The following is a 17,669-nucleotide window of genomic DNA, read 5'->3' on the forward strand; positions in this document are numbered from 1 at the left end:
AAGTTCATGGTCCATCCTATCCATCCCATTGAAAATTTTGAACACTTCGATCATATCTCCTCGACACCTGCATTCATCCAATGTAAACATATTCAAAAAATAAAGTCTCTCTTCATAACTCAAGTCCCGTGTGACAATAAGGACATGCGTAGCTCTTCTCTGCACCCCTTCAACCAAGTCTATGTCCCTCTGTAGGTATGGTCTCCAAAACCTTACAGCATACTTCAGTCCAGGACGAACTAAGCCTCGTAAAAACAGAAGAATGACTTCAGGAGAACGTGAAGAGACCTTTTTCGAAATGAGACCACACAAGCATTCTATTTGCTTTTTTGACCACCGCTGAACAATGTTCAGAAAACCTAAGCCACTCGTCAATGAGAATTCCCAAATCGGTGACCCTAGTTGCATCCGGGATAGTGACACCATTCAACTCGTAAGATAACCATGGGTTGTTCGAACCAAAATGAACGACCATGCGCTTATGAACGCTAAATGTCATGCTCCATTCATTTGCCCATGCTGCAATCCTGTTTAAGTTGGTCTGGAGCAACTCCCTATTGTTTTGATTCCCTATTACCCATATTAGCTTCACATCATCTGCGAATTTGCTAGTAATCCCATCGATACCCTGATCGAGTTTATCAATAAAAAGTGAAAAAAGTATGGGGCCAAGGACACTTCCTTGAGGAACTCCAGTTGTGACATCTGTCCAACCAGAGAATTCCCCGTTCACCATAACTTGTTGCGACCTATCTCTTAAACACGATTCTATCCAATTCAGCAAGTTGCCCCAATTCCAATCTCATGTAAACGCTTCACGAGTTTACCATGTCGGACACGATCGAATGACTTCTGGAAATCAAGGTAAACAACATCTACATTTTTGCCCTTACCCAAAGCCTTCGTCACGTGATTATAGAAGCAAAGGAGGTTAGTTACACATGACTTCCCCTTCCTGAACCCATGCTGATTATCCGACAATACATTATTCTCATCTATCCACTTCACAAACTGCCTTTTGATGATAACTTCCAAAATTTTCGAGAGGGAACTCGTCAAACTCACTGGACGATAATTGGACACAGCTTCTCCATTACCCTTCTTAAATATCGGAACAACATTAGCAAGTTTCCAATCACCTAGGGACGATACCCTCAGCAACACTACTCCTGTATATCTGTGCGACTGGCCCCAACAATTCATTAGCACATTCCCTGAGGACCCCTGGGATAGATAACATCTGGTCCTGGTGCCTTGCTTGCACATACATTTCTTAGAAGATTTAGGACCCCCACGTCTTCTACTTGAATATCGTTGAGGGTTTTATTACCCCATGCAACACCCGTATATCGAATATCACTATCTCCATTAAAAACCAATGCGAAAAAGTCATTGAAAGCACTACACATGCCTACATTGCTCTCTAACCTAGAGCCTCCTATCAAGAGGAGGCCAACTATCCCCGTACATCCATTATTGACGTATCGAAAAAATGATTTTGGGTCAGAGCCAATGTTATCTGCCAACCTAGATTCAACTTCCTTTTTACTATCCCTTTTTACAATCGCTTTCTTCAACAGTCTTCTTTTATCAGTAAACCATGATAGGTCACCACGTCCACTTTTATACTCTCTGAATGCTCTTTTCTTTTCAAGATAAAGGTTCCGCACGCTATCCGTGAACCATAGAGGGTGTGATGTACAAACATGCTTTTTTCGAACAAAGGGTATGACGTCGTGCAAAACAGAGGACAGCTTCGTACTAAATTCTTCCCATTGACTTACCTCCCCTACTGATTCCAACCGGTCTTTGAAAACTTCCGCTAACCTTCCTCTCAAAACATCAAAGTTAGTTCTTCGAAAACAAGGAACCAGTCTTTTGTTATTAACCTTACCTGAAGAAAAGTTAGTGAAATCTGACTATATGATGATCACTGGAAGAAAACTCTTCCCCCACCGAAACATGTTCTACAAGATTCTCAGAACTAGTAAGAACTAAATCCAAAATAGCAGTACCCCTAGTGGCTTCTGATACATGCTGATACAAAAAATTTTCGAGCACCACCTTAAGAAAGTCTCTTTCATAATCAATACCTGGGTAATTGAAATCCCCTAGTATGACAACCCTCTTACGCTTACACATATAGGAAATTTCATCATGAAATTTGGCGATGTAGTTTGAATCCCTATTCGGTGGATTGTAACAAACCCCAACAATAAGTTTATGATGTCTTTTGTTTTCAAGCTCAACCGATATAGTTACAATATCACTTCTCTTCACATAACTACTTCTGTTCATTATTACTTCTATGTTATCACTTCTTTTCTACTGCTCAAAAATATCTTTAGATTATGAAATTTATACTGTTTTGATTTAAATGGGTCTCAATGGTCTTGAGAGAAGTTCATGACACATTAGAAATTACTAAATTCAACATGCAGAATGAGTAAGTAAACTCATAAAAATAAACTTATAAAACTGATGTATTTGAAATTTTTGAAGGAAAAAATATTATATTAAACAATATATGTGTGCCAAAAATAAAAGGAACTACATTTTAAGGTAATCATTAACACTTATTTACCTGAAAGATAAAAATATACTACTTTGTAATAACATACGAAGTAGCACTAGAAGGACAATCATACTAGAAGGACAATCACATGGTAAATACATAGGAAAGTATGAATTATATAAAATTCAAAAAACAAGGAAAAAGTCTAAACATGAACAAAAATTGATATATGCTGGAAAGAGTATGAATTTGTGAAACCAAGAATTGATAGCATATAATCTAGAACAAATGAAATTTATCACAACAAAATAGCTAAATACTTGTAATAAAAAAAATTAACAAAAGCGTTAATAAAAAATGCATAAACAGTAGCTGAAACATCCGCTAATTTGAATGACTTATTTTGAATCAGAATACATAGATAATAAATAAGAAAATACATTATTATACGCCCAGTAATTACTAGATAAGGGACCCTGGTGTGGTCTTTTGGTGGGATGAATAATTTTCATTAATTTTTGTATTTTCACAGTAAAAGCACAACCACCTAGCTTTATTGATAATCATTCATTATTTAGTGAAGAAACACATTACTGTTAGAAATCATATAAAGAGGGAAAAAACTAAAGTTTCCAGTATGCATAAAGTGTACGAAAAAAAATTATGAAGCAGCTTTAGTTAATCAACTTCAAACTTTTTTTCCTTTTTTTTCTTGAGATTCAGTCTTATTTCAGTTTTTAGATGGATTGAGTGCTCTCAATAATCATATTATTCTCAGAGTTTTGAGCCAATTTATTATACTGAATTTAACATACAAAGATTTAACAAGTTAATTTTTTTTTAACACAAGTTGTTCTAAAAAATTAAATTTTCCATACATGGGAATGAAATGAATGAACAAAATGAAAACACTTAGGCTATAATTTTGCAGAAATGAAATATTGATTGATAAGGAAGAAAAAAGGCTGCTACCTAACATATTCAGAAGTTAATCGCATTATATGGAGTGAAAGAGGATTCAAACACTTGGGCAATCTTTCTTCAGCCAAACTCAACGGAATTTGTTCACCAGTGTCCAGATTGACAACTTTTACTTGTTCCAAGATTTCCTAATATAGGGAAAAATGACATTTTTTTATTACAAAATCAAATACTTTGATGAAATGTTTTTAACTTAAACCATGACAAAGAAAAGAAGTAGAGTATCGATAATGGAACACCTTGGATCACTGAAAACTTATATGAAAAGCAATGAAAATTGCATAAGAAATCAGTTTCATGAGAAAAAAGACAATACAGTGATACCTTGGCTCACGTACTCAGCTTACAAAATTTTCTGCTAAAAAAGAATTTTTTGACATCTTTTTGCCTCAGCTAACGAACACTTTAGTTGAAATGGATGCATGCGCTAACATGAAAAAACTGTGTCATGACTAAATTTTTAAAATGTGATATAATAAAATTAATCCAATGAGTTGATAGAACAAAATTATTTTTTTTCCACATGGGAATCACTTTCCAAATAAATCTTCCTTTTTCAAAAATATTTCTAGCCAATTCATGTGAAATGAATGATTTCAGCTAATACATATTTTAGCAATCTTAATGCCAAACAACAATCTAACCATTCTAGGAACTTACCTTTTACATCCGCATATGTGTGAGAGAGAAATGAGCTGACTATCACATATTACACCACCAACCACACTTTTTTTTTCACTGGCTCATGAACCCGACTGCATAGCATACATGGTGTAAAATAAAAGATACATTCTGTTTTTCATCTTCCTTTAAATTCTCCCACATGTAAATGTGAAGATGTTTATTTCAACCTTTGGTCAGTATTTGTATTTTTTATAGTGCTTTTTAGTGTTTTATGAAACTTATCTTCAAATTTTAGGCCATTTCTGGGATGAATTGCATGTCCCAGAAACAGACGTTTAATGTTTAATTTGTATCAGAATTAAACTTTTTTTTCAATTTTTCTATGAAAACTGAAAACCTATGGAAAATCGTATTTTGGCTAATGAACGTGATTCCGGAATGGATCATCCTCATTAGCCAAGGCATCGCTGTATTGCAAAAAGTTACTTACATTTAAGGAGGTGATAAGACATTTTTTATGAGATATGATTAGTTTTAATCAACACAATTGTTTGAATTGTTTTCTCTGCAAACTTACAATACCCATACAACAGCACAGTGGCTGCTGTAAGATCAAGCAGGAATGCTGCAAGACATCTGAATTTCTAATGTAGCACATAAGGGTGTTAAGGATCTGAAAAATTATGAATAAAATATTTTGATTTCTCAGAGGTTTTGAAGTTTAAAAAAAACCTTGTAAGGGTACTAAAAATTGTGATTTCTACATAACTTAATACAGACAGAAAAGCTTTTAAATGTCAAGAAAGGTGCTTGTCAACATAATCATGAAGATGCTGTAATTTATGTTTTATGGTTGGAACCCATGTTAACAGACTTGGTAATAAACCAAAATGGAGTTGTAAGAATCTCTGACATTTACTCTTATTCCCTGACTTTTCCATGTTGGTAGACACCGTACTAAATGACAGATATTGAAATGAAATTCTGCCAAATAGATTATGATTTAACTTGCATTTGTTAAGAAAATGGTTTAATCATTCCTATTTTACCAATGTCAACTACTTGAAAACAACTACTGATTCACTTCATTGGTCATAAATTTTAAGGCTGCAAAGACCACTGTATGGTAACATACATAATACACTCATTGCCATAAAAATTTGCGTACCCAGAAGAAGTCGTCAAAATGAAACGAAATTTTACACATGTAAGTACTACGTTGATATAAGTAAGTGATTAGAAAATCCAAGAAAAAGGATCATTTATTGCAGAAAAAAGTACAGATGAACAGAAGTTTTAGTACTCTGTTGGACCCCCCTCTAGCACGAATGCACGATGCGATACGAGCGGGCATTGAGGCATACAAGTTCCGCATGATGTCCTGAGACATCTCTTTCCACAGTTGCTGTAAATGCGCCTCTAGTTCGACCAACCTCGTAGGGTGTCCAACTTGCCGTCCCAAATGATCCCAGATATGCTCGATTGGTGACAAATCTGGGGATAGAGCAGGCCAGGGAAGGGTGGCAATGTGGCGGAGGCAGTCGTGTGACATCCTTGCTGTGTGTGGCCTAGCATTGTCTTGTTGAAAAATGGCTCCTGGGAGCCCTGCCATGAGTGGCAACACATGTGGCTGAAGGATGTTATGGACGTACCGCTGGGCTGTCATTGTGCCATGGATCAATATTAGGGGTGACTGTGTATCGTAAGCAATGGCACCCCATACCATGACACCAGCTGTGGGAGCGGTGTATCGCTGTAAAGCGAAGGCAGGATTGAAGCGTTCACCATGGGGCCACCACACACGAACACGATTGTCATCACTGCTGAAGTTGAATCCCGATTCGTCGCTGAAGACGACCTGGTTCCATTCCGTTGCAGTCCAATCCCGTCGTGCCCGACACCACTCCAAACGGAGGCGTTGGTGGGTGGGTGTCATTGGCAGCACACGTAATGGGCACCGCGATACCAGATGTCCTTCAGCCAGGCGCCTTGCGATGGTTCGGGAAGACACAGGGGCCCGTAGTGAAGCTGCTGCCTGTGTCTGGATAGCAGCCAATGAGGCAGTTGGCTCTAAGCGTGCGTTTCGGATGATGTGACGGTCTTCTCGACGACTGGTCTGTCGAGGGCGTCCTGAACCTGGTCGCCGTGTAAATGATGTCTCTTCTGTCCACTGGTCCCAACACCTCCTCACAGTAAAATCAGAACGGCCTAGTTGACGAGCTACTCGCCGAGCTGACCACCCAGCTTCCATCATCCCGATGATTCTTCCCCTATCGAACTCTGACAACTGCTCATATGGTCTTCGACGGCGGCGTAACGGCATGTCTACCTCAGCATTTCCTTTGCAAACGATTAAATACACTCCAGAAAGCTCTGCTTACCTGTTTTATACTCCAAAGAGAACAAAGTTCAACGCCCTCTAGTGGCATTACGCAATGCGCAATCACACTGTATTTCTAATCATTTGCATATCTGCCCGACATGTACCTTCAGGCCAACTTTCGTTTCGATCCCACAATTATTTCTTGGTGCGCAAATTTTTATGGCAATAAGTGTATATTCAAATACAAATACAAATACAAATACAACGCCACAACAGGCAAAATGCCCAACGAGGTGGCTGATAAAAAAGATGCCCATAAAAATATGGTTGTCATATGTTTCAAAAATACAGCAACCCAATTAAAAATGCAATTAACACAAATTACAAACAATATATACACATGATAAAATATTATACGATGCCCATAAAGATTACTTATGGTTGTCTTATTCTAAGAATGGATAGCTTCTCGATTTACCCCAACATGTTTATCGTATTTCTTTTTAAACGTGTCAATTGTGTTACAATTTACTACCTCCGGGGGTAAGCTATTCCATTTATTAACAACCCTATTGGAGAAAAATTCCCTGCGACACCATAACCTTGCATTGTCCCTCACCAATCGATACTGGTGTCCCCTTGTAAAAGCAGTCGATTGGCGGTGTACTACAAGTTCATGGTCCATCCTATCCATCCCATTGAAAATTTTGAACACTTCGATCATATCTCCTCGACACCTGCGTTCATCCAATGTAAACATATTCAAAAAATGAAGTCTTTCTTCATAACTCAAGCCCTGTGTGCCAATAAGGACACGCGTAGCTCTTCTCTGCACCCCTTCAACCAAGTCTATGTCCCTCTGTAGGTATGGTCTCCAAAACCTTACAGCATACTCCAGTCCAGGACGAACTAAGCCTCGAAAAAGAGGAAGAATGACTTTAGGAGAACGCGAAGAGACCTTTTTGAAAATGAGACCAAGCATTCTATTCGATTTTTTGACAACCGCTGAACAATGTTCAGAAAACTTAAGTCGCTCGTCAATGAGAATTCCCAAATCGGTGACTCTAGTTGCATCCGGGATAGTGACACCATTCAACTCGTAAGAGAACCGTGGGTTGTTCGAACCAAAATGAGCGACCATGCACTTATCTACGCTAAACGTCATGCTCCATTCATTTGCCCATGCTGCAATCTTGTTTAAGTTGGTCTGGAGCAACTCCCTATCGCTTTCATTCCCGATTACCCCCATTAGCTTCACATCATCTGCGAATTTGCTAGTAATTCCATCGATACCCTGATCGAGTTTATCGATAAAAAGTGAAAAAAGTATGGGGCCAAGGACACTTCCCTGAGGAACTCCACTTGTGACGTCTGTCCAACCAGAGAATTCCCCGTTCACCATAACTCGTTGCGACCTATCTCTTAACCACGATTCTATCCAATTCAGCAAGTTGCCCCCTATTCCAATCTCGTGTAAACGCTTCAAGAGTTTGCCATGTTGGACCCGATCGAATGCCTTCTGGAAATCAAATCACTAAGGAAATTTTTTTTTCACATTCAATAACTGCCATTTCTCTTTAATGAATGACAAACCAAAATTTCTTGAATGTTACTAGTCTTGTCTAGACAGCGCCTCTGCCTAATCTCAAAGTGATGAACAAAATAACATGTCCTATTTGACTGGGAATAACAGAATTACCACTTATTTTGTTAATACATATGTATTACCTCCTAATATTTTACCTCAGAAATAGTCCACAGCACCTGTGACAGATCTCAGGGTACCCAAGGGAATTACTGCCTTAATTAGTAAACTAAAAAATTATATCAATACCTGGTCAGTCAGAGGTCTCCCAGAATCTGTTCTCGTTCGAACCATGTATGGTTGTGGTTCTTCTTCTTTCTTCTCTTTCTCTTCTATAACTCCCACTTCTGCACTTGATCTGTCTTCATTATTATTTGCTACTGCTACTGGTACAGGAGGAGGAGCAGCAGCACCTTCTGCTCTATCTTGCTCAAAATCCTACAGATGAAGAAATATGCTTAACAAATTTATGGAAAAATGCCAACTATAATAATGCTAGGACCATGAAAAAATTCAAATTTTGTATCACAGAAGAAAAAAACAGGAAAATCATAAGGAAAGTCATTATAAAAAAACTAAAATTTCATTCAAGTATATGAAAAATCTAAAACAATGCAACATTCAAGAATGTAGGCCTTCACTACCAGTGTTAAGGCTAGAAGATACCCGGCTAACAAGCCATAGTAAGATTATGCTCTTTGAGGGAACAGTTCCAAAAGCAGAATCTTTTGCATTGTTCAGCAACAAGCCCTCAACTGACTGAAAATTTTCTGCAGTAACAATTCCCACATATGCATTTCCTACACAGAAAAGAGTTCTTTTCTTAAAATTCTTCAATAGATTATTCTGCAGTAACAATGGTTATTTCACAATGTGCTTCAAAGTTTTTCGCATATACTGTTTTTGGGGAAGGAGGCTTTGCTCTTTAGCATATAATCTTCAAACAAACACTTTTTTGACAGATCAACACATAACATAAAAGAAACAGAGGTAGTTACTCTCATTAATTATTGCATTCAGCAAATAAGCACTTAAAATCAATAAAATAATTTAAGGGCTTGCAGCAAAAAGGGGTTAGCTCCACGTTAGGCCCTTTTGAATCGAGTCCACTTTGTCGTTAAAGAGAAAATATTTCCTTCATTTGGAGCTAAAAGAAAGGAACTCCAGCTGTTAGTTTCTGTGTTTTTCAATAGATAGAACTAACACCATTATAACATTGGAGCAAGAAAAGGGACCAACTCCTTCTTGGCAAAGTGGAAGTGGGGCTAACCCTTTTTGCTGCAAGCTCTTCAATATTTTTATATCATCAATTAATTGAAGCCATTAATGTTATGTTTGCTATAAGCAATCAAAATTTAAAAACTACAGATAAAACTTTTATTATAATCAAGTTGAAATTTTAATTGATTCCAATCCCTAGTACAAATTACTTGTATTAGTCTGTTTGTGGCTAACTTTGCAGTGAAGAGAAGGGTAGAGTATTTACTCTCCAGCTGCAGAATATAGTTCCTGCATATTGGAGGTTGTTGAGAAGCATATATACACAGAAGTTTTGTGTTTTTTGTAAGGATGAAAAGATTAAAATTTTTCACTGGTTAATCAAAAAATTTTAATCGATTAATTGACTGATTGATCAAATTTTAATCGAATATTTTCAAATGCTATTCATTCATAGCAAACGTAGTGTCGGTAACTGTATAAATTGGTGCTATAAAAATATATTTTATTCATTTCTCGCATCTATCTACTGATAGATGTAAACAAATATAGAAATAGATTAAGAAATGTAGGCGGCCACTTGAAGCTATTTAATATTGACCCCCGCTTCGCCAGAAACATGAATGTGCAAATTTCTAGAACTTGGAAAACGACTTTAGAATTTTTACTCCACCTATGGAAGTTTATCTCCTAAAATGTTTTGTAAAAGGTGTTTCGATAAGGGATACACATTGCATTTCTGGCAAAACTTAGTATAGCACAATGAGTGATCTAACCAGCTGATAAACCCAGAAGTCAAAATTTGCACATTCATGTCTATGGCATAAGGGCGACGATATGCTGAACATGCTAGTCATATCTTGGAATTTCTTAACTTGGATCTTGTAGGCTTTTTTAACCAGTAATTTTAGAAATCATCACTAGTTTACGTTAAATTGACTGGCGTTTCCCCATGTTGAAAAATTTGATGAAAGTATTGATTCAAATGTTTTAAAATACGGTCACTTATCTGAAATGTTATGTATAGGAACATAATTTAAGACATTTAATCGATTTAGTCAAATAAATCAAGTTAAATTATAAACTTTTAATAAAAATTTTAATCTAATTTTGATCAGAGTGATCGAGATGATTAACTCAACTAAAATTTTTAACTGCGATTGACAACTGATCAATTAACCGACCTGATTAATCGGACCAGCCCTAGTTTATTGTGGTCTTAAAGGGGGAGGGGGGGGGGAATATATATATTGTTTAAAACCAACAGATCGAATTTAAAATAAATAAATAAGAAAAAAAATATTGGTTACCATCATAAATAAACCATAGCAACTGTTCACATTTAGCTCTATATCCTCGAAAGTTACATTGCCAAAGTCACTACAACGTGTTTATCTATGTCTTGTCATAATTTTTTCAATTTTGTTCATTTGTTGATGACTAATAGTCAAAGCACTTTGATTATAAGATATTCAACCACTTTGGCTATAGTTTTGTGCTTTCATGCAACTTGTTTTTGCTCCCTGTAGCTTCCAGTGGATGACCGGCCTTAAGTCTAAAGTTATGCAATCCATAACACATTATAAAATTGCACGTGGGAGATTTTTTCTGTGAAACTACATATATTGGAATGATAGGTAAACATCAGTGTTTATTCAAAATGTTTCCACAAATAAAATGTTATTTTAGTTTAAGCATGTATTAGAAAAATGGTTCAAACATTTTTGTGTTTTAGTATATATAATAGAAGGCATTTCAAACTTTGTACTTACATGGCCACATGTGTTAAAAGTATCCATAAATTGAACTTTTGTGCAATTATGAATAGATGTTTTTTGGCCAGTATGCCATAGGCGAGAGCACATGCTGCATTTTGTGGCACAGATTACAGCAACCACACCCTCAAAATTGACAGAATTAACTAATTCTATTATTATGATCATATCCTACTCTCCTACACAAAGCCAAGCAATAACGGGATCTAAAACACTTACAAGGTCCCTGCTTCCAGGAATATGAAGTGCAGCTGAATTTTTTCGAATGGCTACCTTTTCTAACTGGAAATATGCCTCTAGGATCAACGATTCACCAGTAAAATGCCTTATGCCCTGTAAACATATGCACCAAGGTTTAACCTATGGTCGAATTTTCGCAAAATGCGAAAGAAAATCGTAGAATGTGAAAAAGTAGTAGCCACTTTCACAAAAATGCGTACAGGAGGTATGAAACGAGTAGACATCCAACCATCAATCATTACATTAGCATTGTAGCATTTTGCTAAAGCTTTTTCTCCCATTTTTGCTTTTTTGTGAAAGAAATTTTTTTATCCAGCTTAAACCCTGCTATGCACCCTGCATATATATATATATATATACAGGATGGACCAACAGTCCAATGAATGCTTAAAAACATAATATGAAATCCCTAAAGCAGAATGTTTTGCTGCAGTGAGCCCTCAGCTGACTATAAATATCCTGCATTTAAAATTATAAAAATAGTATTTCCTACAGTTTTATTTTAATTCCAAACTGTTCTGTAGCAGTAGTCATCATAGTTTTTGACATATCTTGTTTTGAGGATAAAATTTACCAATCAGCATATAAGAATGCAGTCGATAATAAAATACATTGTTGTAGTTAAGAAATTTTTGTTGAAAAGAAACAGCTTACCTGCGGTTTCACAACATACTGTCCCCGGATTGCGCTTTGTATGTCAAGAGAATACTCCGAATCTTTTTCAGAGTTTTTAGCTTGATCTTTACTTGTTACTGTTAAGTTTTCAGGAACTGGGAATGGCTCTTTGCTCTAAAATAAGATACATATTTTCAAGCATACAAAGAAAAAAAATTAATCAAGCTATTCAATTAAATCTTTAACTACATTTTCATGGCAAATTGTATACATCATAAATCAATACATGGGTTTATTTGCTTTTAAAATAATACAAATCAGCAAATAACCCCAACCTGACTTCGGGAGGGCGGGGGGGGGGGGGAAACCACACAGAGTTACATTGATATAAATGAGAGAGAGAGAAGACAACATGAATTCAAATCAAAGCTCGGGCATGGATATGTTTGAGCAACTGTTTGGAATCAATTTAGGCTATATTATTTGAGTATTGTAAATACTAATACTCTCTGTATAATTTGTATTTATGTGCATAAAATGAATGAAAAGTACAGTTCCTGTTCCAGAGATATAAAAATCAGTTATCAGTACACGCTTATATACATGCATAAAATGAGCCTGCATTGGTGATAAATATCAGAAAAGGTTATGATACATGCTTTTAGGTCTTAATGAAGTTTTACTTCATCTTGTACCACCTCCATGTTGTGAAATAAAGCTAAAAAAGAATTTTGGTTATGAGAAGAATGTAAACAAAATTACAAGAAGGCAATGCCATTACGATGAAGGCATACTATTTGAATGCATATGTTTATAATACAGTGAAACACCTATACAACAATACTCAGGGAAGTAACATACGAGTTATTGCTCCAGATGGAATATATTAACATTATGAAAAACTGGGCTGGACAAATCAGAGGTGCCAGGTCACCATGGTGACTAAAAAATTAATATTGCCACCTGAAATTTTTTCGTGTATTTACTAAATTGCAGGCTGAGAGCACAGCAAAATGTTTAGAATTTATAGCAGCATATTCGTCAACATGGGGGAAAAAGATACTAAGCCCTGAAAAAAATCAAAAGAAACATTATTTTGGACCCAGGTAAAAAAAATTTTTGAGCCTTAAAAATTGTTCAGGCATCTAGATTTTTTTTGCGATTTGTCCAGCCCTGATGAAAAGTGCATTAAGACCAGAGGGTAATAATATTATATAAGGAATTATCATTACAGAAGGTATCGTTATAAAGGATTTTAACTGCATAAGAAGCAATTTCAGAAAAGTAAAAAAAACCATAATTATTAGAGTTTGAAATGCTTAAAATAGTTTTCACAAATATAGTGGTACTTCTACCTAAAAGCTCAGAATTATCTCTTCCCATGAATAATACAAGTTATGTCAGAAAACTATTCGCAAAAAAAGCACCAAATTCTGATTGTAATACTTGCCTCATGAGCATGAAAAGATGAAAAAAAGCTTATTCAACATACAAAAAGCTCTGGTGCTCTGAAGTGAAACCCAACAGTATCTTGGATTGTGCTATTTTATAACTGCCTCGTAAGCAAAACTACTCGTAATCTGCATAGAACAAATGTGTTTCCTACGATTCTAATTGATTTTAATTTAGTATTAGTATTGTGTGGAACAAATATTACCATAATCTCCATTATTTTAAATGGAAAAGTTTGGTTTGAGATATATTTTTTGTAATGCTTAATATTTTTTACATAATTTGTCATAGTAAGGTAGCTTCTTTCAGGAATGAATTAATTGTATAAGTGGAGTTACCACATAAAACCAAAAGCCATACAAGCCAAGACCATAAGCAGAGGTGAGAGGGGACTAATACTCTGGGGGAAATCACCAAAAGTATACACTGTTAACTCAGGAGGCTAATGACCACTTCTGCCTATACCAATACTAAAAATTTGTTTTGCTGCTCAGTAACCTCCTATAGCTAAGACTGCATTTTTTATAAGAAAAGTTCGGAGAAGAGAGCGGCAGAACATTAACAAATATTTAAAAATAGTTATATATATACTTATTTTACATACTAACCTCAGTAGGTGTGACACTGGCAGACGTGGGCTTATTCCTCCTTTTCATTCGAGGTGGAGCAATGGGTCGAGCAGGTACTGAATTAGAATTCTTTGTGCTTGCTACTACATCTGGTTCTGAGCACTTGATGAGGTTTGAAGAAGTCGTATCTACATATGAACCAGACTCACTCAATGATGCCGAAGATACAGTGTCAGGATCTTTCGTTTTGCCTCCAAGAATAGAACCTACCTTCCCCAAGCTCATAACACTTTTCGTTTCATCAGAGTTTGTTGATGATAACTTGGTTGCATGGCCCAAAGTATTAGAAGGATAGATCCCATCAGTTGACGATGCTAGACTGCTTTGTTCAGACGGTAGTTCTAAGACCTCATCATCATCTTTCAACATGCGAATCCTTCTTTCTTCTACTTTACGCCTTCGCTTTTCACTCTCTTTGACTTTTTTCTCAGCAGCCTGAAAAATCATAAAAGTATAAGTAAGTATCAAACTTTATACTGTGAAACCTAACACAAACACTGTATGAGACGGAAACCTGAATTGAACGGAATAGAAAAATAGTCTAGTGGAGATAATTAATGGTTTTTCAATAATGGGGAAAAGTGTAAGACAGACACTGTCTAACGCAGAAATGGAAGGCATATTTAGTCAAATTTCGGATAAAAAACCCTGCTGAAATGGAATTTTTGGCCAAGTGCACGTTTTTATTCTTTGGACTGGAAGGAAGTTAAATCATACCAATCCCCCTTTTGTAAGGAAACTCTGTTACTTCTTGGAGAAATGACGATTGCTCATTATCTATCTGAACTAGTCCTAGAAGTAAGGGGTTGGGTGGAAGCAGATTTACTATTCAAAATTTAGTAAACGCCCGTTTAACATTTCACCTATAATGGAAATGACGGTTTTTATTAGAAAACACTCATTTTTCTTGGACACATTTTGATAATTTACATTTAAACTAGTTTGAGAGAAAAATAGGTGAGGGAGACTGATATTATTGTTCACAATTTAGTGATACCATGTTTTGGCTACTGCAAAGGAAGAGATTACCTCCAGCCACAAGGAAAGTGTATTGAATTCGAACACAAAAATGGAATTCATAGAGGCAAGCAAAAGCAAAATTTAAGCGTTGTAGAGATGTAGAATATTTCTTTCACAAACATTATTGGCTGTTGATCTTCTTGTCACTATTTTCAAGTAGGTACACTATTTTCAAGTAGGTACACAATTTCTCAATTTTTTATTTTAATATAATTTTTCATTTTTGACAAAAGTGTTCATTCTCTACCGATATTCAGGAGAATGTTTTACATTGGAATTCAACTACTAGCACATTAAATACGAAATTTCAAATGTATAGTAATTTGAAACAGAAAAATGAAAAAATTAAAAATAATAATATACATGTCTGTTTTAATACTCATTGGTTTATAGTAATTAGGATGATATTCTCAAAACTTAAGTTTCTCGTAATGGTAGAAATAAATCTCCACACATATTTTTGCACACACCTTTATAAAATGGAAACCTGTCTGGAAAAGAAAATAATTTGTTGTCCCTTAATGTTTCGTTTTATACAGGGGGATATACACTGTATCCAGGGCTCCCACTCAAAAAATGAGAAAAAGTAGGAAAACGCAGGACTAAAAAGTAGGATGGGGGAGGGTAACCCCCTTAGACAACATAATCATAGCATAATGGAAAAAAATTCCTAAAAAATTTTTTTTTTGCAAAAAAAAAAATTTTTAATTAACTTTTTTTCCCCTAGCACTATTTCAGTCAAGCCAAAACAAAATGACAAATGGCTTGGTTACAAAACCAATTTTTGGCCAAAACAGTGCACTAGCAACCACAGATAATTCTTTGCTGTCTCTCCTCATATATATTACATTCTGGAGCCTCTGGTCGTCGAGCCACCTGTTGATGAAGAAGCAATCTCCACGAACAACGACATTTTAGAGGGCGAATGGGTGGTCGTGGATGAGGTAGAGGGGGATAGTGATAGGGGTTTAATCATCGGCGATTCTATGGTTAGGGAACTTGGGAACCGAGTGTGTAGGGATTTTCGGGGTTTCGAGCGCTGTGGTCTTCCTGGGGGGAAGATTGGCAACATTCGAGACGTTTTTCATCGCCGAAAGTTGCCCTTGCGGGTGATTCTGTGGGTGGGAACAAATCAGGTAGGAGCGAATATTAGTGAGTCTCTGTAAGAATACCGGGTTTACTATTATCCGCTAGGGAGGGGGGTTCAGATGTGGCAGTGATTCCAGTGCTGCCAAGGGGTAGTAGGAGATATAGGAGTAGGATCCACCAATTCAATATAGGCCTGAAGGACATTTGCTCCTCACTTAGGGTCACGTTCTTGGAGCTTCCCGCATTTACCGATAGGTGGCTTCGTTCGGATGGGATCCATCTAAATAAGAGAAGGGTCTGGGAGGTTTACGATAGTCTTAGGTCAGGTTTTTTACTCCCAGACCACGTGGTCGGGAATGCGGGTTAGTTAATGATAATCACAACAGTACTGACTTGAAATTACCCACCTCTGACTTGGATGGCTTCTCGATTGACAACAAATCACCGGGCAAATTAAAATGTGTGTTAATAAATGCCAGGAGCTTGGGTAATAAGAAAGATTTTTTAGAAACTATGATAGTTGTGGAGGGCTTGGATCTTATAGCCATTACAGAATCTTGGGCAAAGGATGGGGATGAATCTTTCTTACACATCTCAGGATACGATACTTTTTTGAGAAATAGATCTGATAGGAAAGGGGGTGGAGTGTTGATATACGTGAAATCCTGTTTGAAGGCTAGAGAGTGTAACGTGCAGAGAAGTGATATTGAAACCATATGGGTTGAACTTGAGAGCAAAATACGTCATAAGCTTATTGTTGGGGTTTGTTACAATCCACCGAATAGGGATCAAAACTACATTGCCAAAATGCATGATGAAATTTCCTACATGTATAAGCGAAAAAGGGTTCTCATACTAGGGGATTTCAATTACCCGGGTATTGATTGGGAGAACCTTTCATCTGGAAATCAGTATGAAAGAGACTTTCTTAAGTTGGTGCTCGAAATTTTTTTGTATCAGCATGTATCAGAAGCCACTAGGGGTACTGCTATTTTGGATTTAGTTCTTACTAGTTCTGAGGATCTAGTTGAACATGTTTCGGTGGGGGAAGAGTTTTCTTCCAGTGATCATCGTATCGTCAGATTTCACTGTAACTTTTCCTCGGGTAAGGTTGATAACAAAAGACTGGTTCCTTGTTTTCGGAGAACTAACTTTGATGTTTTGAGAAGAAGGTTAGCGGAAGTTTTCAAAGACCGGTTGGAATCAGTAGGGGAGGTAAGTCAATGGGAAGAATTTAGTACGAAGCTGTCCTCTGTTTTGCACGACGTCATACCCTTTGTTCGAAAAAAGCATGTTTGTACATCACACCCTCTATGGTTCACGGATAGCGTGCGGAACCTTTATCTTGAAAAGAAAAGAGCATTCAGAGAGTATAAAAGTGGACGTGGTGACCTATCATGGTTTACTGATAAAAGAAGACTGTTGAAGAAAGCGATTGTAAAAAGGGATAGTAAAAAGGAAGTTGAATCTAGGTTGGCAGATAACATTGGCTCTGACCCAAAATCATTTTTTCGATACGTCAATAATGGATGTACGGGGATAGTTGGCCTCCTCTTGATAGGAGGCTCTAGGTTAGAGAGCAATGTAGGCATGTGTAGTGCTT

The 17,669-nt window shown here is 36.5% G+C and overlaps 1 protein-coding gene across 1 annotated transcript in view; it reads right to left on the reverse strand.

Moving 5' to 3' along the window:
* The window catches only part of LOC149067464 (WD repeat-containing protein 44), a 69,762-nt gene that overhangs the window by 26,932 nt on the left and 25,161 nt on the right, over positions 1–17,669 (reverse strand). The window contains exons 5-8 of the mRNA XM_089252730.1: positions 13,937–14,392; positions 11,916–12,050; positions 8,278–8,466; positions 3,488–3,624 (exon numbers count right to left, since the gene is read on the reverse strand). Of these exons, the coding sequence (XP_089108856.1) occupies positions 3,488–3,624; positions 8,278–8,466; positions 11,916–12,050; positions 13,937–14,392 (917 nt within the window). The remainder of the gene's footprint in view (positions 1–3,487; positions 3,625–8,277; positions 8,467–11,915; positions 12,051–13,936; positions 14,393–17,669) is intronic.

The sequence above is a fragment of the Pholcus phalangioides genome, unplaced genomic scaffold (genome assembly GCF_987345545.1).
Source record: "Pholcus phalangioides strain wild (caught in Gottingen) unplaced genomic scaffold, Ppha-v1.0 ptg000030l_1, whole genome shotgun sequence".
In the NCBI taxonomy this organism is placed as follows: Eukaryota; Metazoa; Arthropoda; class Arachnida; order Araneae; family Pholcidae; genus Pholcus; species Pholcus phalangioides.